Source organism: Mauremys reevesii, linkage group 3 (genome assembly GCF_016161935.1).
Source record: "Mauremys reevesii isolate NIE-2019 linkage group 3, ASM1616193v1, whole genome shotgun sequence".
NCBI lineage: Eukaryota > Metazoa > Chordata > Testudines > Geoemydidae > Mauremys > Mauremys reevesii.
The window spans coordinates 154,739,961-154,766,368 of record NC_052625.1 but is presented as its reverse complement, the minus strand read 5'-3'; the positions used below and the strand labels follow the sequence as shown (position 1 = coordinate 154,766,368).

General features: G+C 40.8%; 1 protein-coding gene and 1 long non-coding RNA gene across 4 annotated transcripts in view; one reads left to right on the top strand and one right to left on the bottom strand.

Moving 5' to 3' along the window:
• The window catches only part of LOC120402190, a 50,556-nt gene extending 41,204 nt beyond the window's left edge, over positions 1-9,352 (top strand). Inside the window, exon 5 of the long non-coding RNA XR_005597050.1 lies at positions 8,939-9,352. This is a non-coding gene — a long non-coding RNA (uncharacterized LOC120402190). The remainder of the gene's footprint in view (positions 1-8,938) is intronic.
• The window catches only part of COL9A1 (collagen type IX alpha 1 chain), a 117,562-nt gene that overhangs the window by 56,289 nt on the left and 34,865 nt on the right, over positions 1-26,408 (bottom strand). For all 3 annotated transcript variants that reach the window (XM_039532638.1, XM_039532635.1, XM_039532636.1), the window contains 12 exons: positions 25,755-25,829; positions 25,215-25,250; positions 25,045-25,107; positions 19,155-19,208; positions 17,356-17,391; positions 9,340-9,363; positions 8,995-9,048; positions 6,262-6,315; positions 3,755-3,787; positions 3,596-3,652; positions 3,034-3,087; positions 1,486-1,539 (listed from right to left, as the gene is read on the bottom strand). In XM_039532638.1, the coding sequence (XP_039388572.1) occupies positions 1,486-1,539; positions 3,034-3,087; positions 3,596-3,652; positions 3,755-3,787; positions 6,262-6,315; positions 8,995-9,048; positions 9,340-9,363; positions 17,356-17,391; positions 19,155-19,208; positions 25,045-25,107; positions 25,215-25,250; positions 25,755-25,829 (594 nt within the window). The remainder of the gene's footprint in view (positions 1-1,485; positions 1,540-3,033; positions 3,088-3,595; positions 3,653-3,754; positions 3,788-6,261; positions 6,316-8,994; positions 9,049-9,339; positions 9,364-17,355; positions 17,392-19,154; positions 19,209-25,044; positions 25,108-25,214; positions 25,251-25,754; positions 25,830-26,408) is intronic.

Sequence of the window (26,408 nt, the reverse complement as noted above, 5' to 3'; positions counted from 1 at the left end):
GCATTCTGCAACATCTCACTCCGACCCCACCGCCTACGTAAGGCTTGGGAATCACCTACATGGAATGGATATGAGCAATCACTCGAAGAAGAAAAGACGGTTACTCACCATTGTAACTGTTCTTCGAGATGTGTTGCTCATAACCATTCCAAACCCACCCTCCTTCCCCACTGTCGGAGTAGCCGGCAAGAAGGAACTGAGGAGTGGGTGGGTCGGCTGGTGTATATATCCGGCGCCATGGTGGCGCCACTCCAGGGGGCGCCCAGCCGACCCACTGAGTTGCTAGGGTAAAAGTCTTCCGACGAACGTGCATGCGGCGTGCACACACCTACATGGAATGGATTTGAGCAACACATCTCGAAGAACAACAGTTACAACGGTGAGTAACCGTCTTTTCTGTTGTTGGGAGTGATCCTCTTGCTCCTTCCTGTTCCCTATTGCATGTCTTAGCTATGGGAACTGGAGGGAGGGCTGATCATGGAGGAACCAGCTAAGGAAGAACAAACAGGAACAAGGAAATTAGGACTCTTGGGAGAGGCACAATGAAACTATAGGAGTATGCCACAATCTGCCCAGGAGTGGTGGCCACTAAATCCTCAGTTCTGCAAAGTCTAAAGGTACATCTACTCTGGAAAAAAAAAAAAGACCCATGGCAGCAAGTCTCAGAGCCTAGTTCTACAGACTTGGGCACACATTTCTAAAAATAGCCGTGTTAGATGTTCCCTCTCAGGCTGGAGCTCAGGGTCTGAAACATGGTAAGAAGTGTGGTCTCAGAGCCTAAGCTCCAATCCAAGTGAGAATATCTACTTGGCTATTTTTAGCACCATCACACAAGCCGAAATCTGTAGACCTGGGCTCAGAGACTCACTGCTGCAGGGTTGTGTTTTTTGTTTTATTTTTGTTAGTATAGATGTACCGTAAGTCTCAAAGTCTTTCCAGGTTCAGGCCTAGGTCACCAAAATCATGCACAGTAAGGTCAGAAAAGCCCAGTTCAATCATCTAGTTGCCTCCCTGTGGTTTAAAAAGTAATATAAGACAAGTATCAGAGGGGTAGCCATGTTAGTCTGGATCTATAAAAGCAGCAAAGAGTCCTGTGGCACCTTATAGACTAACAGACGTTTTGGAGCATGAGCTTTCGTGGGTGAATACCCACGTATTTCGTATTCACCCACGAAAGCTCATGCTCCAAAACGTCTGTTAGTCTATAAGGTGCCACAGGACTCTTTGCTGCTAATATAAGACAGACCACACTGATTATTTACAAGGTGAAAGCATTACAAGAACCAAACTGTGAGAGCAGAAAAGGGCATGCTGTGAGGTTTTACTATGCACAGTTTTAAATATTTTGACCTTTAATCACAATCAGTGTGATATTATTATTAAAAGATAGATGTGTAATATTATTTCATGTCTAATTGCTTATAAAAAACAAATATGGTGACATGAAACAAATTGATAGTGCTATTAAAAAAGGAAATACTTTACTGGAGGGCCTTGAGCTCCGACATCACCTATGACTCCCTGGGCACCTTCCTCACCCTGGAAAAACAAAAGAAAGAAAGATGAAGCAAATCCGTACCAGGAAAGGGAAAACACTAACAGCATAAGGGTTACTACTTCTTACTCACTGATCCCTGTCAACATGCTCTGCATTGAAGGAAACCCAGCATTGACACATTTCCTGCCCCAAAGAGCTTACACTTAATATTAGACAGATAGTAAATTAAGGCACATAATACATTGGCTCATTAAATTAAAGGGGAATTGCAACACATTTCAACTCTCTCTGTATTAAAAATTTGCAGACTTATTTCTTTGCTGAATTATTGTTTATAGCCTTCATGGAAGAAATGTGTTCCAAGAAGGAGTGTGAATGAAGATGAGGTCATTATGCTCAAGAGTAGCAAGGGTATGTTTTATTTAAGCTAAATCATTCCATTTTTCTCAAAGTTAGTATTCCCAGGTTTATTAATTCAGATTTTAAAACACTGTAATGAGGTTTAGGTCAGAGTCTGAAAACTGGATGTGTATGTTGATAGCCTCACATGCAATCCAGCATTATCCTTCAGTGTTGTTATTACTAAACCAATACTGTGCCTTATTAATCCAGACACCTTTCTGGTGACCAGGTAACACGCCCTCCCCCCCCCCATGCTCTTAGAGAGCAGAACTACAATTCTCAGTGCCAGGCTGATTTACAAGAGGTTGGTTCTGGGGCACAACAGGGATTTGGCAACTCCCATAGCTCAAGCATTCTGAAAAGTGGGCGGACTACTTCTGAGAAGTTAATATTCTTTTCATTGTATATATGGATATGGAGCAGGGGTTTATGGCACAAACTTTGTTCCTTATTTTTAAGGTAGTTTAAGATGCTAGATTGCCTGCCTTGGAAAGAGAAGTCCTCTGTGGACCAAAAAGTTACAGCATGGGCAAAGGTAGTTCAGGGTTCCCCAAATTTCCTCACAAGTATCCAACAAGCCCATTCCAGATGAATTGTGTTTTTATGTGAGAATGTAGTTCAGTCTTCAAGCAATTCAGTCCTTGGCCCTTTCCTTCATCTCTGCTGTGGTTACCTAGATCTTTACTATACTTTTCCCTCCCCATCATGTACTCTTTTCCCCCATGCTGCCATCTCATTCTCCCTTTGCCCTCTCCCTGCTCAGTTGTGCCATCCTAAGCATTCTTTAATCTCCTATAGACTCTCTGCACTTAATTCCCAATTTTTAACATTAATAAATACTGGTTTTATTGTGCAGCTAGTTCAATAATAATTATTCTGATGGTCAAAATGAAAAGTGAGAATGTCAATTTCTGTGTGATAATGAATGCAGAATAGAGGGGATGACTTAGCAGATAATGACTTAGCCATACAGGAAGGGGCTGTCAGTTTTTTCTGGCAGAACTATCAACAATTTCGATGGATTCTAACAAGATGACTCTTTTTGAAGCATAGGCTAAGCTGGCAGTTATTTTGCTACCAATCATTGCCTTACATTAAACTACTGCTTGCCCATTAAAATACTGTTCTCTTACCTTATGACCTTGCTTCCCTGGTTCACCATCCTCTCCTTTTACTCCTTTGTGACCCTAAAATAAAGGAATAAAAAAAGAGTGCAGACAATTTATTTAGAATTTGAGAAATCCACTCTTCCAATATAGCCTGCCTACCACTCTCCAGGTGTGCCTTCTGTAAAATCTCCCCAACTCCATGCACACCTAGACATATTCGGAAATGGACTGTAGTGCAACCTTCAGAAAAACCTAATCCCAGATCCAGTAAATCAATGTGTCCAACACTGCACTAGTAATCCCCTCATAGGGATAGTATCCCCAGAAATCAGACAAAAGAACATAAAAGAAACTAGAGTAAGTGTGAGTCAAGAAGGTGCTTGTTTCAATTTGACATTCTGAGGCCTTCCAAGCCAATCAAAAGGCTTGGAGGAATACCTAGCATGTCTGAAGCTTTGGGACTATAGATGCTTTGGAAAGTGATCTCACCAGTATCTTGGCACCATGCTTTCTGGACAATATAATGGGACCCAAAGGCCAGGAAGTCCCCACCCCAATCAGTGATTCAGTACATCAGTTCTCTTACCTTCATTCCTATTAGTCCAGCATGTCCTGGACGACCAGGTGCACAAGCATTGGGACACTGAAAAAGTATCCACACATTGAGTTAACATGGATAAGAAACTTTAAAAAGTACATTTTGGTTTAAGATTGTATTTTTCAAAAAGGTGAACAAATGTCTTACCAGTGGATCTCCTTCATGCAGCCCAATTGTTCCCTAAATTTGATAAAAAGGTTCAAAGTTAGAAAGAGAACAACAGAAAAAAATGACCTTGTCTCATATAATGAAAACCACACCTGACACACTTCAATGTAGGAAAGCAGAAAATATAGAAACATCAGATAATCTCTGGGGCTGAAATCCCGAAAGTGCACTTAAACACTTATGCCTGGCCCATGTCAGCTGACTTGGGCTCATGGTGTTCAGGCTCTGTGGCTATAAAATTGCAGTCTAGATGTTCAGGCCTGTGCTGGTGCCTAACTTCTGGGACCCCCACAAGGGGGAAGGGTCCCTGAAAGGCGGCCTCCAGCCCAAGCCCAAACACCACAATTTTACAGTCTTGGAGCCCAAGCCCCGTGAGCCCAGGTCAGCTGACGTAGGCCAACTGCAGGTGTTTAACTGCTGTGTAGACATACGCAAAGGGAGCTTTATTTAATTGTCATAAATTGCAGGTGTCTGTGTGCAATATTCTGCCCTCCATCATGGATTTGCTTTTCTGAAAAGCAAAAACTCTTTGTTTTCGAAGCATCACATATTTCTTCTAAGTACTGAAAGCCACACATGAGAATTAGACTAAAGTAATACAATACATATTTTTGTATACATTCAGACTAATATTCACATATGAACTCAGTGTATTCTGTAAACACAGCATATTTTTGTTTTAAATATCAACAGTTGCATCTGATTTTTTAATACTATATATTAAGTGTTCCCATATCTCATTTGGCTATGTAGTCCAGTTGCACCACAGATCTTATGTTATGTTCTCAGCAGAAGTATTTCTACTTTGTAATTGACTGAAAATTGTTTTCAGAGTTGGGGTTCTTAAAGACGTTATCTGGGTAAATGAAACACATGAAGGTGCACTTTCTTATATTCTGATGATTAATGAAAACAGAGCAAAAACATCTCCTTCATAAGGACAAGACTTAATTTTTTAGAGAAAAAAGATCCCTCTTTCAGTAGAAGAGTTGATAGACAATTCATGATTCTATCAGCCATTGGAATTGCAAGTTAGAGATCTGTGTACAAAAGAGGTGCAGTCAATAGAAGAAAAAAGAGTTATTAATAGCGTAGCTGAAGTCAACGTACTTAGATCTACTTACTGTGGTGTTTTCACTGCGGTAAGTCGACAGCTGATTCTCTCCCGTTGACTCCACTTGTGCTTCTCATTCTGGTGGAGTACCAGAGTCAACAGGAGAGCATTCAGCGGTCTATTTATTGTGTCTATACTAGATGCGATAAGTCGACCCCCGCTGGATCGATCACTGCCCGCCGATCCGGTGGGTAGTATAGACAAGCCCTTGGTTGTCTCTTTCCAAGTTAAAAAGTCCCCATCTTTCTAATCTGTCCTCATACAGAAGCTGTGCCATTCCCCTAATAATTTTTGTTGCCTTTCTCTGTACCTTTTCCAATTCTAATATATCTTTTATTTATATATAGAGATGGGGTGACCAGATCTGCGCACAGTATTCAAGATGTGGGTGTGCCATAGATTTATATAGAGGCATTATGATATTTTTCTCTTATTATCCATCACTTTCCTAATGGTCCTTAACATTGTTAGCTTTTTTGCACACTGAGTGGATGTTTTCAGCGAACTATCCACAATGACTTCAAGATCTCTTTCTTGAGTGGTAACAGCTAATTTAAACTCCAACATTTTATATGTAGAGTTGGGATTATGTTTTCCAATGTGCATTACTTTGCATTTACCAACATTGAATTTTATCTGACATTTTGTTGCCCAATCACCCAGTTTTGTGAGATCCCTTTGTAACTCTTAGCAATCTGCTTTGGACTTAACTATTTTGAGTAGTTTTGTATCATCTGCAGACTTTGCCACCTGACTATTTACCCCTTTTTTCCAGATCTTTTATGAATAGGTTGAACACCAAAGGACCCAGTACAGAACTCTGGGGGACGCCACTATTCACCTCTCTCCATTCTGAAAACGAAGCATTTATTCCTACCCTTTGTTTCCTATCTTTTAACCAGTTACTGATCCACGACAGGACTTTCCCTCTTATCCCATGACTGCTTACTTTGCTTAGAGCTTTGGTGAGGGACCTTATCAAATGTTTTCTGAAAGTCTAAGTATACTACATCCACAGGATCCAGAGGATCATCCTTCTCCACATGTTTGCTTACCCCCTCAAATAATTCTAATATATTAGTGAGACATGATTTTCTTTTATAAAATCTGTGTTGACTCTTTCCCAACAAATTGTGTTCATCTATGTATCTGATATGTCTGTTGTTTAGTATAGTTTCAACTAATTTGCCTGGTACTGAAGTTAGGCTTACTGGCCTGTAATTGCTGGGGTTGCCTCTGGAGCTTTTCTTAAAAATTGATATCACATTAGCTATCCTCCAGTCATCTAGTGCAGAATCTGATTTAAATGACAGGTCACACAAGGACACAGCACTTATCCAAACATTAGCATATATTAAACATAACCACTTACTCTGGGACCTGGGGGCCCTGGTGGGCCTGGAGGACCTCTCTTTCCAGCATCACCCTAATATTTTAGAATAAATGTCATTAATTCATGGCAATGATACATAAAACAGCTGTATATTCAAGCCTGTAGTAGCTACGGTGAGGCAACCACGAAAGGACAGACTAAGCAACCAGTCTTAGAACAGTAAAACTCAAATTTCAAGAATACAGGTCTGGTTGTAGAGTATAGGGAAATAAACTTAAAGTCAAGATGGGTGTGAGATTGTATTTGCTTGTATCACATGGTTGAAGTTCTCCTAAGAGTGTGGCGTAATCCTCAAACAACATGTGACTTATTATTATTTAAGTGTGTGGATACTATGATGATAGACATGATAGAAAATCCTAAAATAAATAAAGACGTGGTACATAAGAAGTCTTCTTGAATAACACCAGTCATCTCTTTACTTCATATAGAGCACCAGTATCATTGGTACTAATTTAATAGGGAGTAAAAATATATCACATGATATCTGCCATGAAATGGCCATTTTCAGCACAATAGAGGTCACAACAGAAATTTCATTTGAACTGTAAAGCATTTGATTTGTTTGATATCTCCCAAGGAATTCTATAGAATGACGAGTGAAATAATACTGTCAAGTACTGTAGTATGCAAGATGTTTGAGAGGCGATATTTTACTATGTCCCATTACTTGTGGCATTCTCTGTTGTTCCATCTCATGCATGCCATAAGCCTCTGTTAAAGTATAGCTATAGTCAGAAAAGCAATTGTGTAAACCAGACACTCCCTTATTTGCTCTGTGTATGTCTTTGAGGCATACCTGCTTTAAGGACAAGGGCTTAATCCTGTACTGTGAAGCGAATGGGAACTCTGCAGTTGTCTTTACTGGAAGCAAAAGTAGGCCCCAAACCAAGATTTTACTACTGTTGTCATTGGAGAACCAGTAAAGTATTGAAAGTAATCTAGAGCCTATTCTGCCTCACGTGTCATCCACAAAATTGTCAGCTAATTTCTGAATCAAGAACCTTCATCACTGGGAAGGATGTACAAGTCAGGAAGAGAACAACTAGATTTTTGAAGCCCAAGCTGAGAATTAGAATCTTTTGATTTACAGTGTTGTTGTACTCATGTTGGTCCCAGGATATGAGAGATACAAGGTAGGTGAGGTAATACATATTATTGGACCAACTTCTGTTGCTATAAGGTACAAGTTTTTGAGCTACACAGGGCTCTTCTTCAGGTCTCGGGAAGCAGACATGCTGCTTCCTTCTCCAAACCTGAATACGAGCCCTGTTCTTATTCAGCTTTTTAAGCTTGTACCTTCCATCAACAGAAGTTGGTCCGACAATATATATTACCTCATCTACCCTTGTCTCGCTAATATCTTTTGATATATAAAACTGAGAAAACTTGATATGGAAGTAAGTGAAAGAGAATAATTCAGTAAAAATAGCACTGTGGGAGTTCTGTATCATTTTTCTGACTACAGTCTTACTTTAAATCAAGTCTTATTGCTTATTGATTGGTCTCACCTTTTAACTATGTTCTTATTTGATATGACTGACTGAAAAAGTGTTTTGAGAGGTTCACACTGAAGTTAAATGATCAACTAAAATAAGACAACATGCTGAACCTGCCCTTACTAACATTTGCCTGGTAGCCACCACTGTGAAAAAGTGGGTAGGTGGGCAGGGACGCGGGACACCTATTCACTGGTCAGAGTATCTATGTAAACAGTGGCAAATAAGCAGTTCCACAAAAAGGGATAAAGTAATTTACTCTACTACCTGCTCCCACTCCTGATCAAGCGAAGAAATTAAGATTCTGAGTTACAGTTTATGTTCTGGTCTACCTAAGGAGTGATGGAACTATGTATCACCTCTGATTCCAGTAAGAGTGTAACCCATATTGTCTCTAAAGAGCTCTGAAGATGTGAAATATAAGTGCTACGTGCTCAGGAGATGACAGGGACTGCTCCATCCTCATGGGTTTGTGAATGGATGGGATGTACTTAAATTGTACAAACTAGCCCTTAATCTGTCTCTGTCTCAGTTCTCCTTCTGAAAATGGGGATAATAATAGTTCTTGACTTCACAGAGGTGTCCAGGGGATACATTAATTAATTATGTTTGTGAGGTATTCTGATAGTCTGGAGATCAGTGCCATAAAAAGGCTATAATTAAAGAGAAAAAAATCCTTAATCAGGGCAGCATTGGTTGATATGCAGTAAATGGGGCCACACTGAATGATGAGGATCAAAAGAAATATTGAACAACTGCCTTATTCAGGGACATGAGACAGGGACCATGGGGAAAACCAGTGTGTGATCATGTAATAAAATATTTTAACAAAATGTATACACACCAGGGGCCAAGTTAACATTCTACAGCCAACCTTAACTTTGCCCTTTCCTAATTTTTTAGTGAATTCCTTTGCATCCTTAGCATTCTTTTTGTGTGTGGAATACTGTATGAAACACTTCATTCTATTACTACAGATGGCCGTATCTTTGTGCTATTAATTCTTGTTTATTTCTGACAAGATTTCCACCAACCTGCTTCTCCCCCTACAATCCCAGTAGGAAAAATAATCAAATGAAATACTTATGTATGTTTTTGCGTTCTCATATCCTAAACCATGTTTGGATGGCATAATAATTATATTTCCTTCTGTACAGTGTCTTTCAGCCAATGAGAAAATGCAAATTACTGGCAAACATAATGCAATACTCACGGATGGACCAACACGGCCTACTTCACCAGGAAGTCCTGCTACACCAGGGGGCCCCTACAATAACCACGTAAAAGAAAGAAATATGTATACATTATTTACAATCATCTGTATGATAGAGATGTAAGTACACAGGGAAAAATCTTCCCAAAGCAACAGGAGATAAATTGTGCCCTCAGAAACACATCTGTACACCCAAAGGATTACAATGGTCTAAAATGTTAGTTGTAAAAATATGTATGAATAGATACAGAACATGAGGGCCAAAATTATTATTCTGTCTTTTCATTTTATTACTTTGATTTGTTATGCAATCACAGACTGTAGATTGTATAAAATGATACTTACTGCTGGTCCAAGAATCCCCTTACCCTGAAAAAAGAAAAATGTGGTTAGCAAATATTTATGTTTTCTGCCATTTAATCTTGTTGGATGCCAAGAGTAGGATCATTTAGGGTGATCAAACACAAAATTGTGACAATTCCTTCAATGAATGAACATTACTATCCTAACATGTGATATTGCTGAGTAGGTATTTTGGCAATTTTAACTGACATTCAACATGTAGTATAAAGATTATCATGAGATACTTAATATCAGCAGGCAAGTACAGTAATTTTGTTTGACTAAACTAACCTGCAGTACAAAAATATGTGCTGGCAAAGGAATGAAGAAACTAATACTAATAGGTTTAGCTAGTTATCAAGCATTGAAACCTATGCCAAAAGATACGCCTTGATGACACATGAAGGAAGTGGTCATTTCCTTCTCCATGAGTAGTGGTTAATAATAAAGTAGAAAAAAATTCAATTATTTCAAGTCTTCTTAAGTCCCTTAAAGCCATTAAACCACTGCTTCTTGCTCAGCAGGAAAAGCAACTAGCTGCTCCTGTTTACATTTACTATCAGTGTTGTTCTTGATTATTTTAATCAGATACGTCCTAGCAACAAATGCTGTTTTTCCTGTTAGGTATAATACATACTCCATAGCAAGGTTCAGCCCCAATGCTGTGAGACTTAAGCATATGCCTAACTTTATGCAGGTGAATAGTGCCAACGAAGTCGCTGGGACAGCTCACATGCAAAGTTACACACATGCCTAAGTCTCTGCAAGATCAGGGACTGTGTTAGGAAATTCACCACCTGGGCTGAGTGGAGTTTAGAAGCCACAGAATATTGACTACTTTAGAGCCATTGACTGTAGTTTCCAGAGTAGCATTAGAAGAACTTGCATAATGAGGGAAGAATTTCAAACATATTGATAACCAAATACAATGTCATTTTACTCTTTTAATGAGAAATAATAAGTAAACTTTTCTTCCTTGCCTACACCACTTACCTTTGCCTGTGCTGTTATTTAACTGTGTAACTGCAAAATTTAAATCTTGCATGGTTTAACTCAGTGTGTTTGAAAGATGTTATGCAATAAATATAATGTACATTGTCGTGCAATACTAGGGGAAGCCTAACTATTTTGTGTTTGTATGAAATATCCCCTCTACTAGTCTCACATGCTGACAGCACATATCCTGCAGTCAGGTTCTAGATCATAATATAACCATCCTCCAGAGAAAAGAAATCACTTACCTGGATGCTTAATGGATTCCCTTTAAAAGTTTCCTTTCATCTTTTTAAGGCTAGAACATAACCCTAAGAAAAGGGAATAATGGTCATACCTGTAATACCTGACCTACTGGTAAAAAAGTAAAAGGAAACTTTTTAAGGGCACCCACTATATGTTATTTAATCAATTGTGCCTCTAGGTCAAAATTTTAGTTGAGATACTGTAACTAGCTTTAGCTCAACATGTACCATTTATGTAAGGGTACTTTTGAAAGTGTCTCTAAATGCTGTGTAGTAGCTGCCAGGCTGTTCAGTGAAATCATGCTTCTATTCTGCTTATAGGAAGGAGGAGGATACACACTTAGGGCACTGGAGCAGCTGTCCCCATATGGATCCTTCATTTCAAAGGGCTACCCTGTTAAATTACCATCTATGAATGGTGCATAGAATCGAGAGGAACAGAATGTGTTTTATACTGATTCGTGTTGTGCTTTTTCTAAATGAGGCAGTGCTTCACTTGCCACAATGGCAGAGCCTCTGAAATAGATCCCCCACTAATTCACCAACCTTTGTTGCAGAATTGAATGGTTTCTGGCTTTTGTGTGTCACCTCTCACTAGGAAGAGTCCACAGAGCAAAATGGAGTTGGCTTAACTCAGCTGAAGTCAGGTCAGATTTATACCATTCTCACTGTGATCAAAATCTTGTCCAATGTCTCCTTCCTGTATACCTGGGTAATGAAGCCTTACAGTCACCTGAACTAGAATCCATCTTTAACCTAGTGCTTTTCCATTGAGAAGCATGGGTGGGAACCCAGAGGGACAAAGGATTCCCGCCTTATGCAAAAAATATATAAGTGGGTGGAACAGAGAAAGGAGTGGCCATCATGAGGATTCCCCTATCTACTACCTGAGCTGGAACAAGGGCTGTACCAGGGGAAAGGATTGTGCCCAGACTAGGAAGTCATCCAGTCTGTGAAAGAGACTTATTGAAACATCTTGCAGGGTGAGATATTATCTGTATTCAGTTGTATTACTGTATTAGGCTTAAATTTGAGTGTTTTATTTTATTTTGCTTGGTAATTCACTTTGTTCTGTCTGTTATTACTTGAAACCACTTAAATCCTACTTTCTGTATTTAATAAAATCACTTTTTACTTATTAATTAATTCAGAGTATGTGTTAATACCTGGGGGGGGGGAACAGCTGTGCATCTCTCTCTGTCAGTGTTATAGAGGGTGAACAATTTATGAGTTTACCCTGTATAAGCTTTATACAGGGTAAAATGGATTTATTTGGTTTTAGAACCCATTGGAAGTTGGGCATCTGAGTGTTAAAGATAAGAACACTTATGTAATCTGCTTTCAGGTAAACCTACAGCTGTTAGGAGACGTGGTTCAGACCCGGGTCTGGGTTTGTGGCAGGCTAGCGAGTCTTGCTCAAACCAGGCAGGGCACTGAAGTCCTAAGCTGACAGGGCAGGAAAGCAGGAGCAGAAGTAGTCTTGGCACATCAGGTGGCAGCTCCCAAGGAGGGGTCGGTGATTCAACCCATCACACACAGTACAAGGAATCCTGTCTTAAATAACTACCTAAACTGCCTTGTTTAGAAGAAAGTGATCTTTAACAAATGATAGTACAAAACTGTACTAGAAATCTTGAAGATACTTTAAAATGGTTGTTTGAGACAGGGAATGTCTATTGGAGTTGGTTCTTACTGTAGATTTCACTGTATTTGATAAAAATGTATTACATATTAATAGGAAATATTAGTATTTTTCATGTCTTATAATATTGGCTAATTACCACCATTGGTATCTATTTTGCTGAACAATATCAGGTAGCAAAATCTAATTTGCAATCAGGAATTTATACAAGCATTCAAATTTCCACTATTTCAGTTTCTTATTTTACACTGTATGTTGTGATGTACAGTACATTTTTCTTACAGTTCTATTACAAGTAGCATCTGCATATCATAACTTGTATATCCTGCTTAAATTTATTTTTCTTCCTGTGTAAATATGAGCAATACTTTTGACAGATCTGCAAGAAATGAAAGTGATACTTTGACTTCATCTAAAATATCATCCTTATGAAACCCGAAGTCTCAGATCCTCTTTGAGATCTCCAGCTAGAGTTCACCAACCAACAAAGAGAAGGCAGGGAAGGGGAGTGGAAATGAAACAGCTTTGGGGATCGTGCCACAGCAACAACAAGATAGGCTATAGTGTGTAGTACTATAAGAGTCAAAAATCACTGCTGCATTGGAGCATTTGAACAGGTCTTGGAAATATCAAATGGAATGGCATGAAGTACTCAACAGGATGAGGGAATGTTGGGAGTTTTAAAACGAACAATATTAAAGTAAGGGGACATTACAAAATACTACTTTTAAGACAGAGCTTTGCAAGGAGCTAAGAGAATAAGAGTTCCATATTTAAAACATGATCCAAATCAGATAATTTCTGCTCTGAAAATGAACCTATACCCAGGCTGCTTGAAATGCCTGTCATGTCTGCCTGTACGTAATCACAATGTAACAGGTATACAGTGGAGCATAAAAACATAGGAAAAGTGTAATACACCTCCAAATGACTGTAAACTATGGAACATCTCACTACTACAGATTAATCAGTGTAAGAACTAGTATTTCAGAATCTATCTCACAGCCTTATTTCCTTTAAAAATATTTTAGTCTGCTGAATTGATGTGATAATTGGCATTTTCCTCAGTCTCTGATTTCTAGTGCAACAGAAGCATGGGTATTAAAAAGATAATGGTAAGTGGTTTGGATCTGGATGCTTAATGCATATACACCTCTACCTCGATATAACGCTGTCCTCGGGAGCCAAAAAATCTTACCACGTTATAGGTGAAACCGCGTTATATTGAACTTGCTTTGATCCATGGGAGTGCGCAGCCCCGCCCCTCCCCAGAGCACTGCTTTGCCGCATTATATTTGAATTCGTGTTATATCGGGTCATGTTATATCAAGGTAGAGGTGTATAAACATTTAATGAAGTAAAGAGGCTGCTGCTCCTACAAAATAGTATGTTTATAGCTGCAGGCTAAATATGCTCCAAACCGCCTCTGCTGGCTTTAGATAACTCTGTGACCATCAAAAATTTAAAAAGTTGTATGACAAGCAAATCCTCTTAAAAAAATTGTAACTGCTACAAAAATGTATCTCTGACATATTCTAACTTTGAGAGGCCTTATACATACACTGTAGCTGGTAGCCCAATCTCCCTAGACCTAACCAGAGTAGAGAAATCAGTCTGTTTGGTGACGTGGTTATCTGAAGTATTGCACTAATTTTGTGGAGGTGGCCCTTGAGAGGACTACACAAAAGAGAAGAGCAGAAGATGAAAGAATAAAAAGGACTAAAGAGATGGGGGGAACATTAGAAGAAAAAATGGAAAGAAAGAGAGAGGGAGGGTCAGAAAAGGGCCTGGAGAAGAAGAGAAACAAAGACAAGAAAAATGGATATGAAATATTGTAAAGTTCATGTCCTCAAAATTTCTATTAGGATCAAATCCTGCAGTTCCAATTTGGATAAAACTCCCATTGAACGGTCATAAAAAGCAGTGGCAAAGAGCAGTAGTAACCAAAGTGTTTGATTTTCTAATAGTGCACAGCATTTCAACAGTTTCAAGTCGCCCTTTTTGCAAGAAAATAAGTCTGTAAATGAGTATCTGGGGGCTAATCTGCTCACCAAAGGCCAGTGGCTAAATCCAGTGCAGAAAACCAGCCCACAAAGACAAGTGCATCCAGATTTTCATCTAACCATGGCAACCAATATGCCTTTTTTGTAGTGTGTTCACTGTATTTCTGTTAGCTGAGGTCTAACAGACCAACCTCAGGGTTTCAGGAGACTGAAACATGAAACAAGGCCAGTATGCGCTTCTCAGAATTGCCTGCAGGTGAGAATTAGAGGCCCTCCTTATTCCCTGGTTTATAGGTTAGGTTCCATGAGCGGGGAAGAGGCAGGGATAGGAATCAGTTTAATCTCACTAAAGTCAAGATCACTAGTATTAGCTTTTTTTGGAGAATTTCAGTAATTTCCCTATTCTCTCTAGCATTCAGTCCCATTCACTCAGTGTGAAGCTTGCATGAATGTAATTCCCCAGAGAGATTTATTCTGAGCAGAACTCTTTCTATCTGGATTTGGCTCTTTCATGCTAATAACCATGGTGCCAGATCACCAACCCCAAAGTTCTCCAAACACTGTATCCTTTCCTAAAATCTGGGGTTCAGGAGTCACATTTACTAAATGGACTGGCAATTTGCTATATCTTGTTTTACCTACCCACAATGAAATGATACTTTTCAATAGTATTAGCAGGTGTCTCCAGTACATCCCTCTTTCCTGGCCATGAACAGTTCATTTGACCTGAGAATTACTAATATTTGTGTTCTAGATCACAACTTTACACACAACATCAGCCACCCCACATTCCAATATTAGTGATACCTGTTTACCAATCACACTACCATACATGTTCTACTAGGCATGCGCAGTACAGCTTGCAATGCAGTAAAAAAAAAATCAATCACTACAAAGGCACACTGGAGTGGATCACTAGCAGCTAGAACTGCAAAACAGTGGCCCATAATCCCATGATACTCAGGTAACCTCCACTGCTCACTTTTACAACCCCCAAATATGGTTTCTAATTCACTGTCTTACCACAGGTGACCTTCCTCCACAATGTGTGTGCATGTGAAAAATCTGTGTTCTCTACAAACCTCACAAGGACCATTTGAGCTCTTATAGACCAAATAAATTCCACTCCTAGTGGAGCTGTCAGGTTGAACAACTGCAGTTTCCTTTATAGTGATGCATTCTTGATGTTTTTTCACAGTAGCAACTCTGCTTCCAAAAGAAGGGAAATCCTTTTAAGACATTTCTGACATCCACCTTTCCAACAGGCACTCCTATTATTCTGTCCTGGAACCAACATTCTCTGCAGGTTCCCTTTGGATGAAGTTAAACTACTCTATACTTTCCCCAAGTTTCACATCTATAGAAATGGAGCCCAGCTTCCATTATCATGTATTTTAGGTTGAAATAATTCCATTAATGCAGCTTTTAATTTTTCATAGTCAGGGGCGGCTCCAGACCCCAGCACACCAAGTGCATGCTTGGGGTGGCATGCCGTGGGGGGCGCTCTGCTGGCTGCCTTCGGCGGCTTGCCTGCGGAGGGTCCGCTGGTCCCACGGCTTCGGTGGACCTCCCGCAGGCATGCCTGCGAAGAGTCCGCTGGTCCCGCGGTTCCACCTAAGCCACGGGACCAGTGGACCCTCCGCAGGCACACCTGCGGGAGGTCCACCGGAGCCGCAGGACCGGCGACCGGCAGAGCGCCCCCCACGGCATGCCGCCGTGCTTGGGGCGGCGAAATTTCTAGAGCCGCCCCTATTCATACCTCAAGTCGTAAATTTCTTCTTACACACTCTTTCTGATCCTCTGAGTAACAGAACTGGCAACTTAAAGCTGTCTCCTTCATTCTATCTATTTAGTTTTGCAGCTAATTCAAACCACTGTCCTAAGCAATCATTTCACCATCTACTCTTCTGAATAACTGGCAAATCCTCCCCTCCCCCCAAAACAGTCATTTCAATCTGCTTAGCACCCCTCTCAGTTTTGCTATTTCTGTAACCACGGTTTGCTTATGTTATGGATACACAGACCCCACTAGCTGTCACAAGTTTGTATTCCAATTGTCCTAGGTTTCAGATTTTCAGCTAAGGAACATGTATCCTTGGAAAATAAAGGAATATATCCACATGGAATGATGTACCTTAAGCTTGAACATTTTTAAATGTAAGCCGTTCTTCAAGAAAAGGAATACATATTCTTTTATGCCTAAGCATTTTGAGTGAATCTGTATATAAATAATAGTAAAAATTAATGGGTCACAGTTAAAAATGAAAACATACAGTCAGGGCTACAAAGCTGTGGATCAAGATGGAATAGAGCAAACCTAATACTTAATCCCAACAATTCCAGTCTCAGAGACAAATCAATTCTTAATCTCCTGAAGCCATATATCAGGACACAATACCCTCCAATTGTTCCAGTTCCCAGCTTTTTAAAGGGTTTCCTTTACAATCTCAGTTTCTCTATGTCTAGAATCATTCAATTCTCCAATTCTGGAAGGTCTTGAACCTGGCAATTCTTCTCAGCCTCCAAACCTGAATATTTAGCCCTCTCTGAATTCAAAGCTGAACAGTTCTCTTTGAAATCCTCTTCTCACATTATGCTGTGTCTTTCACCATTAAAAAAATAAATAAATAAGCTCTCTCATGCACTCATATTTCAGTCATACAAACTTTTAAACTTATATAGCGATAAGGAGCAGAAACCTGACCCTTCTTGGGCTAACATGCCCATGTAAACCATGGGCTTCCCTGTCTGAGGGCTCTTCTTCACTTCCACAAAGAGATCGAAATTGTTAGAAAATATGTTCTCAAAAACTTTGATCCATTCTCAGAAATTCTCCTTCCCTTTAGAGCATGCAGATAAATCAGTTATTCTGAATGCAATGAACTCTTTGTAATGGGGTTATAAAAAAATCAATTCCATCAACTAGAGACTCCATTTTCCAAAGAATGTGCCTTAAATGCCTTTGAATAACTGAATCTGTACCCTACCAATGCAAAAATAAAAGTGTTACTCTACTACCTCAGAGTTCCTTGAGAACTAAGTTAAGAGATTTTCTTGTTTTCCATCATGCCATCTAGCAATGAAAATCATTCACATTGCTATTTTAAGGCTATACTATAATAAATATATGACTTACTGGAAGTCCAGGACCTCCAGGCAATCCAGGTTCGCCCTGCAGATAATGAAAATATTATTATTTGTCAAGCTATAATACCACACTTGGTGTTGTACACAACATTTAGGAAGATATAGTTCTTGTCCCTTGAAGGCTACGTACTAAGGGACAGATTCTGCAATCCTTTCTCACGTTGACTAGCACTTAATCGAGCAGTCCCATTTAATTCAGTGGAAATTTCTACTCAGAGTGAGAAAAAGACAGGGAATCAGATCATAAATATTATAACTTTGTTTTGTTTTAAAGAGAACAATTCAAACATTTTGTTTTACTCTGTATTAGTGTTCTTTTGTTGAAAGTTCCTACATTTGAATTGTTGAGGAACTGAGGTTTTGCAGCTATGGTTCTGGCTACATATGGTGATAGCAGCTATTATAGGGCCCAATCATGCAAAGGCCTGAATACCCCCTGAGAGATGCTGAGCACTCTCAACTGCTAATGAAGTCAATGGGAGTTGAGGGCACTCAGTGTCTCAGAAGGAGGGTCCAACTGAATCAGGATTGCCTTCCATATTAATTAGAAAAGACTGTAGAGACTCATTACCCTTATTATTCCTTGACTTTAGCAAAGCTTTTGATATGGTCTTCCACACTATTCTTGCTGGCAAGTTAAAGAAGTATGAGCTGGATGAATGCTCTATAAGGTGGATAGAAAGCTGGCTAGATCGTCGGGCTCAGTGGGTAGTGATCAATGGCTCCATGTCTAGTTGTCAGCCGGTATCAAGTGGAGTGCCCCAAGGGTCAGTCCTGGGGCCGGTTTTGTTCAATATCTTCATTAATGATCTGGAGGATGGCGTGGACTGCACCCTCAGCAAGTTTGCAGATGACACTAAACTGGGAGAAGTGGTAGATATGCTGGAGGGTAGGGATAGGCTAGAGTCTAGACAAATTAGAGGATTTGGCCAAAAGTAATCTGATGAGGTTCAACAAGGACAAGTGCAGAGTCCTGCACTTAGGACAGAAGAATCCCATGCACTGCTACAGACTAGGGACCAAGTGGCTAGGCAGCAGTTCTGCAGAAAAGGACCTAGGGGTTATAGTGGACGAGAAACTGGATATGAGTCAACAGTGTGCCCTTGTTGCCAAGAAGGCTAATGGCATTCTGGGATATATAAGTAGGGGCATTGCCAGCAGACGGACATGATCATTCCCCTCTATTTGACATTGGTGAGGCCTTATCTGTAGTAGTGTGTCCAGTTTTGGGCCCCATACTACAAGAAGGATGTGGAAAAATTGGAAAGAGTCCAGCAGAGGGCAACAAAAATGATTAGGGGGCTGGAGCACATGATTTATGAGGAGAAGCTGAGGGAACTGGGATTGTTTAGTCTGCAGAAGAGAAGAATGAGGGGGGATTTGATAGCTGCTTTCAACTACCTGAAAGGGGGTTCCAAAGAGGATGGAACTAGACTGTTCTCAGTGGTAGCAGATGACAGAACAAGGAGTAATGGTCTCAAGTTGCAGTGGGGGAGGTTTAGGTTGGATATTAGGAAAAACTTTTTCACTAGGAGGGTGGTGAAGCACTGGAATGGGTTACCTAGGGAGGTGGTGAAATCTCCTTCCCTAGAGGTTTTTAAGGTCAGGCTTGACAAAGCCCTGGCTGGGATGATTTAGTTGGGGATTGGTCCTGCTTTGAGCAGGGGGTTGGACTAGATGACCTCCTGAGGTCCCTTCCAACCCTGATATTCTATGATTCTATGAAAAAGTCTATAAGTATGCCTGTAAAAAATGCACCAAAGACTTAATAAATGACTTCATTCTTACCTTTTGTCCTCGGGGTCCAGCTGGGCCAGGTGATCCATCAGGGCCTGTCAGTCCCTTGTGAAATAAAATGTAGCATATTAATGTAACTCATATTTTTGTTAATCACAACAAAAAACTCTGAAATCAGATGAGAAAAATTGATGACCATTTGGTGATCTCCAGTGAAAAGGCCCCACCCTTCCTTCCATATTCAGCTCAATGTGAATATGGAAATTAAGTCAGTCATCCCCCTAAAAGCCTCTGTATTACATTAGATTTATACCCACACCAATACTGTTCATATGTTGTATAGATTATCCATACATATAAGGCCATATTTTGACTTCAAAGCATAACTTCAATAACAGCTACACATAGGCATCCAAAATAGACTATTGTTGATAGTATTAAAAATGTTCCCTAGGAGGCACAATCATTTTTAACCAAATGTTAGCCCTATGTACGTAATAAGGCACATGGCAGCCACTTACTTGCTATATATGTCAGCTAGACACCAGGCTGACCAATCAGGAAGATAGTTAGGCCTAGGGAGTTGGGGAAGGGGAATAGAAGCCACATCTGCTTTGTGCAAGAATGGAGGGGATGGAAATGACTTCCCCAAACCACTCCTCACAGCAGCCGTCTGTGTATCTCCTCACCCTTGTCTTCCTTCCCAAAACAAGTTGAAGACGTTACTGTTGAGGAAGAAAGGATAGGGAGCAGGGCCAAATCGTATGTGGTAGCACTCTGAGGAAGGATCTCTTCCCTTTCTACTTCTGATTGCAATAATAAAGGACAGGAATTCTTTGGTCCCCAGACTAACAGCTCTACTGAGGCCATGTTAGCCATGACCTCATTCTGTAGGCCATAGTAAACCATTCAGTGTCCCCAAGGCCAGTGCAAGGATGTTTCGTGCCCTAGGCAAAACTTCCACCTTGCCCCTCTGCGGCAGCTCCCCCCCTCCACCTTGAGGCGCCCCCTTGTGGCAGCTCCCCACCCCCCGCCCTCCACCCTGAGACACCTCCCCGCCCCAGCTCACCCCTGCTCCGTGCATGAGCACGAGCACCCCGAGCACGCTGTGGCTGCTTCACTTCTCCCACCTCCCAGGCTTGTGGCGCCAATCAGCTTAGGCGCCACAAGCCTGGGAGGTGGGAGAAGTGAAGCAGCCATGGCGTGCTCAGGGAGGAGGCGGGGCAGGGGTGAGCTGGGGCGGGGAGTTCCCCTGGGTGCCGCCCCCCACTTACTTGCTGCAGGCGGCCCTCCCTGCGCTCCCCTTCCCCAGCTCCCTCTGCCTAAATGCCAGCAGCAACCGGGGCAGCCGAAGATCCGGCCTCCGCGGTCGCTGCCGAAGAAAATGGCACCGCTCAAATCCCAGCGCCCTAGGCGATCGCCTAGGTCACCTAAATGGTTGCACCGGCCTTGAGTGTCCCTGTCATTCAGCCAAGGAGGAACTGGCCCCCATACCACAGAGAAATATTGAAGTAGGCCTCTCCTGTCTCATCCCCTCCAGCTTCCTGGTGTTCGCAGATGGCAATCCAGGAGGGTGGAATCATAAACCCAGCCTCTGGGGAATACTATATGGTTGCCTCAAGCTAAATGAGATAGTCACACAGATTCAGAGCTGAGACTATCCCCTGAATTAAAGGGCCATGTGGCTGATTCAGGTTGGGTCACGATTTGGCCCTTAAGCCATACTTGCACCTCTGACTAAAACTTTAAAAAAAAAAAAAAAGCAGGCAATTATAACTGGGAGTTAAGTAAGGATTAATTTGTCCTCAATCATTTTATGTGGCTTAATAATTCAAGACATCTATAAAAAAAATCCTTGCTTTTAAGTTTGTCCAATATTTTCCTTTTTGGTGAGTTTCTAATAATTCAGTGTGTGACCCAAAAGGCTTTTTTCCTGCTAATTTACTTTCTGAATCTTACATGGTCATTATGGACAATTACTGTGCAGTATTTTTGTTCGGTTTATTATAATTGGCAGTGGAATAATTTGTAAGAGAAAAACAAGATTAAAGAAATCATAACTGGCCCAGCAATTTAAGGATGAGGAAGGACAGTATAAATGAAAAACCTAGATACATGATATTTTTAATTCCATGCCAGTTGGGTGCACAATGAAAGTATGTTAAGGTCAATTTGTGTAGTCTTCAACTGTAAACATATTTACATTTTACTATTTTTCACTCATTCAATAAGACTGGGGTATATGCAGGAGCAAGAAGGCATCAAAAGCACCTAAAGCAGAACAGCCTCCATATGGGGAGAGATTAAAAAGACTGGGATTGTTCATCTTAGAAAAAGATGACTAAGGGGATATGATAGAGGTCTATAAAATCATGAATGGTGTGGAAAAAGTGAATAAGGAAGTGTTATTTACTCCTTCATATAACACAAGAACCTGGGGTCACAGAGTGAAATTAATAGGCAGCAGGTTTCTAACATACAGAAGGAAGTACTTCTTCACACAACACACAGTCAATCTGTGGAACTCATTGCCAAGGGATGTTATGAAGGCCAAAAGTATAACTGGGTTAAAAAATAATTAGATAAGTTCATAACCTTCAATGGCTATTAGCCAAAATAGTCAGGTATGCAATCATGTGCATGGGGTGTCCCTAGCCTCTATTTGCCAGAAGCTGGACGGGATGACAGAGGATGGATCTTGATAATTGCCTTGTTCTGTTCGTTTCTTCTGAAGCAGCTGGCACCAACCACTGTCAGAAGACAGTATACTGGGCCAGATGGACCATTTGTATGGCTGTTCTTATGTTTTAACTGCGGAGTTCAAGAAAATGATGTGGTTTAGGTGACTGAGTTATCCTGAAAAGGAAATAAAGAATCCAGAAATTGAGTCTTGGCAGAAAAGTAAAGAAGAAAAAGATGTTCAAATATTTGGTTTTATATTTGGTCTTTGCTTATTGTTTTTCAGTTTGCATACAGAGGGTCTCAGGGACAACTCAGTGAAGTCAATTTGGAATATTGAAATTAATGTGAATTTTTGGCAAGATCAAATCCCTATTCTATTATGGATTTTGGATCTTAAACAGGTTTTAATAGGATTTTTAGTTCACCTTTTGCAGAAGACTTTTACAGAAAAAACAATCAACTTCCAGCATGTTTCATTTTCAAGTTAATTTAAGCACTTCCATATAATACTTCACCCCTTAAAATAGCTGAGTCAGGTCTTAATATTACAAATTATTTTTCTGTCATTTTTATATAAGCTACACAGTAATGTGCTTAAATCCTTGCATAAGACATAAATACCAATATGACAACTCCATCAAAGCAAAGAACTACAATAAGACGTTTCCCCAAATCTACGAATAAGATAGTGTTTTAGTGCCAGTATATTTTTTCAATGGATTTGTTCTAGCTTTCCATCAAAATAAGATTCCCTTGAACCTTAGTTTAGGCCCTTGTGTTGTTCCCCATGAAGAAACAAAGTCACCAGGGCAGTAACAGTCATATATTATTCTGAAGAAAGGAAGGAAGTGGATAAAAGAGAACTGGATAAATTTATGGTGGTTAAGTCCATAAATGGCTTTTAGCCAGGATCGGTAAGGAATGGTGTCCCTAGCCTCTGTTTGTCAGAGGATGGAGATGGATGGCAGGAGAGAGATCACTTGATCATTGCCTGTTAGGGTCAGTCCCTCTGGGGCACCTGGTATTGGCCACTGTCGGTAGACAGATACAGGGCTAGATGGACCTTTGGTCTGACCCGGTACGGCCATTCTTATGTTCTTATGTTCCTTCCTTCAGAATAATATATATTTAAGTCACTATTTCTCTTGGGAGTCTGTTTCTCCTGGGAACACAGTTAAAGTCCATCCATAAGCTTCAGTTCTGTAAAGCATAAACATTACTTTACCACAGTTCCACCTAGCTAGCTGTCTCAAATTTGGATGTGCTAAATGTGACATAACAATAGTTTTCTCGCACTTACAAGGTCATATATTGCTACTGAGGAATAAAAATTCTATTTGGGGAAATGTTTATATAATATAAAATGAGTGGGATGTGTTAAGCAACACTCTTAAAGACCATCAATCATCTGGGTATTTAAATTAATTTGTATTTTCATATTATATTTTGGTTTTCTAAAATTATATAAAGATAACTAAAATCTATATTTAAAAAAACTTGCACAATCAGTCTCTTTCTTCATTTAAATTGTAAAAAATGGACCTCATTTGTTTCCATAGGGCACTTAAAAGCTTGTAATAATTTTGTAACTATATGTTACAACAAATGCATGACCATTCACATTATACAATACATTAACATTCTATCTGAAGTTACTGAGAAACTAGTGTTTCTGATTAACACTACAACCAGATAGTAATCCTCTGGTTATTTACTTCTTATACTATGCGTTTCCATGGTCCATGGTTATTATTTAAGGCATAAAGTTTTCAGATTAGATTACTGCTTGACTAGCCAGTATAAAGCTTCATAATCAGAAAATACTGAAAAATATGGGACAGACTTTTTTTTCCAGTTCATCTTGTGGGGTGGAAGATTTAAAAATATCCATTCCTGACTGATCTCATGAGTACGTGACATATTGTTAAATCCGTGCATGAGCTTTCTATCTGCTGTTTTAGTTCACAATCCACTGCTCTTCTAATATAAAATAAAAGTTTGCTTTTCAGCAGTAAATTCCAGATCTTTAAAACAAAAAACAAAAAGATCACAACTTGTCTCATGAAGAATGACTCAAAACAACCCTTGATTTCCAGAGGATTGAATCACATTTTAAATGTATTCCTTCACATGCTAGCGTGTTTCTTGCATGAGTCTTCCATTTGGTCTTGTTAGGCTCCCTCATATAGATATTCTCCCTTTTCTTCATTCTGTCTCAACATTCCCCAAAAGGAAGTTTCTCAGTTTGTGCCCCCGATTGCCCTTATAGTGTTGTATCGGAAAAGTGAATGTGATGCTTCCACAGGCAGGGCAAAGTGAATCAATCTTTGGCTAGTTCTTAACATCCTGGAAACTGCTAACACCCCCTGCAGACCAGTTACACCAACTGGAAATAAAGAAATTGCCTCAGTTGTGGATTTCTTGCTTATTTCAAGAGACAGGTCTTGCCCTTGCCTGTTGGTCAGTAGGGGGCAATTCAAAGTGTCTGTCTTCTTTTTCTGGTCTCCTTTTTCTCATCCCACAGCAGTGTGGAGCTGATTCCCCGGGCTGCTCCCAGAACCCCCGCAGGCAGGAGAGGAGCCAATGAAGGATGCTGCCTGGCAGGTCCTGATGCTGAGACTCCATTCATCTCGCTTGGCTTTCATTTGCCCACAAACGCCCCTGGCTCCCATTAATTCCCAAAGCCTGGACTCCATGTAGAGGGCAGTGTGCACGCTCTGGTTTACAACAGGACATAGGGCGGGAGAGGGTGCCCTTCCCTGCTGCAGCCGCCTGTCCCCCAGCATATGCAGTAGCTCGACTCCTCCTCCCTTTCCCTTGCGGCAGCTGGTTCTGTTCAGGCTGTACGTAGATGAACAATATGGGCACCTACACAGAGGACTTTCACCAAGTACCTCCCTCCCAATCGCATCCCCCCCCCCCTTTGACTGACTCTCCCGTCTTGTCACAGCTCTTGCCCCTCTTCAGAGCAAGGGGAGAGAGAGCTGTTTCTCTGTAACTCCAAACAATCCTTGCTCTGTTATCACCAAAGGAAAGGCTGGAATCCTCAGTCCTCCCCTGTGCCCAGTCTCTCTAACCACCTCCCAGCCCAGCCCTGTGTGTAAGAGAGAGCCTTTCAAATGGCAGCCAGATCCTTCACTCAGGCACGGCGGGCCATCTGGGTTGTGATTAAACCAGAGACCTTAGAAGGAGGTCGCCTCCCTACAGAAATAGTCTAGAACTAATTATTTTTCCAAAAAAGAAGGCAAACTCTACTCACATCAGCTCCTGGCTCTCCTGGCGTCCCGGAGGCACCTGGTTTGCCTGGCTCACCATCCGGACCCTTCAGGATTCAAATGGACAAGAACTAATGCATTTTAGAGTGAGACGCAAGCAGAGTTGAGACACTCTGACACAAAGATCGAATGCAAAGCAATGTAAATTACTTACCGGAGGGCCTGGGGGGCCATTGGGACCTCTGTCTCCCTAACAGGATGTAAAAGAGAAACAGTTCAGTCAGCAGCCTGTAGAGTCCCGAGGTGACACTAATAAACCCATGTGCAATGTTAAACAGATGATCAGGAATGATCCCTAATTCATTTCTATTGTGTAATCCCATATAGTTCCTATTATGCGGAATAATTCTATAGACCTACTGTATGCTATCAAGAATAATCCTGTATAGTTTTTACAGATTATCTAGAATAACTGCATATGATTCCTATCACATACTGTAATAAATACTCCCATGTAATCCTTTTTGCAGACTACCAGACTGCCTCCCCACCACCACCACCACCCCATGCACCCATTACTCTTTCAGCTGATGCTGAACAATAATTCCTATGAAGGTTATTAAGGACACTAGAGAGTGCTGCCAAATTCAAAGGATCCCAAGGGCTAATACTAATGTAGTAAGAATAATTCAGGTGTGTGCAGGACACATTCCTAGCTGCCAGCTGTGGTGGCTCATGCATGGGAGACACTTACATCAATGCCATCGATGCCAGGAACTCCTGGTGGACCTGGGGGACCTGGGGGGCCTGGTGGACCTGTGGGGCCTCTCTGACAAGGAATAAAACAAATTGCAATTAGACAGTGGGCAGATCCCAGAAAACCTGCAGCACCTTGGGGGTAAGGGAACAAGAACGGGGAGATCAGCCCATAGGGAAAGAACTTCCAAAGGCTTCTAAGTGGGATCCTCAGTCACCAGGGCTCTTAGCTGACCATACAGTTGGTCTTGTGCACCTGATGATTAAAGTAATTGTCATTTTGACCCACTGAACTGCATTCCCCCTTATTCAGTGACTGCCAACATGTCCACTGACATCTGAACCAGGAGTACAAATTCTCAAAAACTCCCCCTGTGCTCGTCTATTGGCATTCACCCACTGCACAAAACAGGCATGCCAGTGTATCTGTCACTGTGTAACTGTACAGTACAAACTGGGCTTTGCAGGGCAAAAGGTTTGGGGTAATAGTCGCATCCGAAATTCAGTAGCCCGGTCCTTGAAAAATCAATATAAAAACAGTGAAGGAAAAATAATAATGTTCTTTGTGAAGAACGCTTTGAAATTCTCCACACCTATTCTAACAAGCTCATTCAGCCTAAAGAGAGGAGACTTTTCTTAAGAGTTTGTGTTA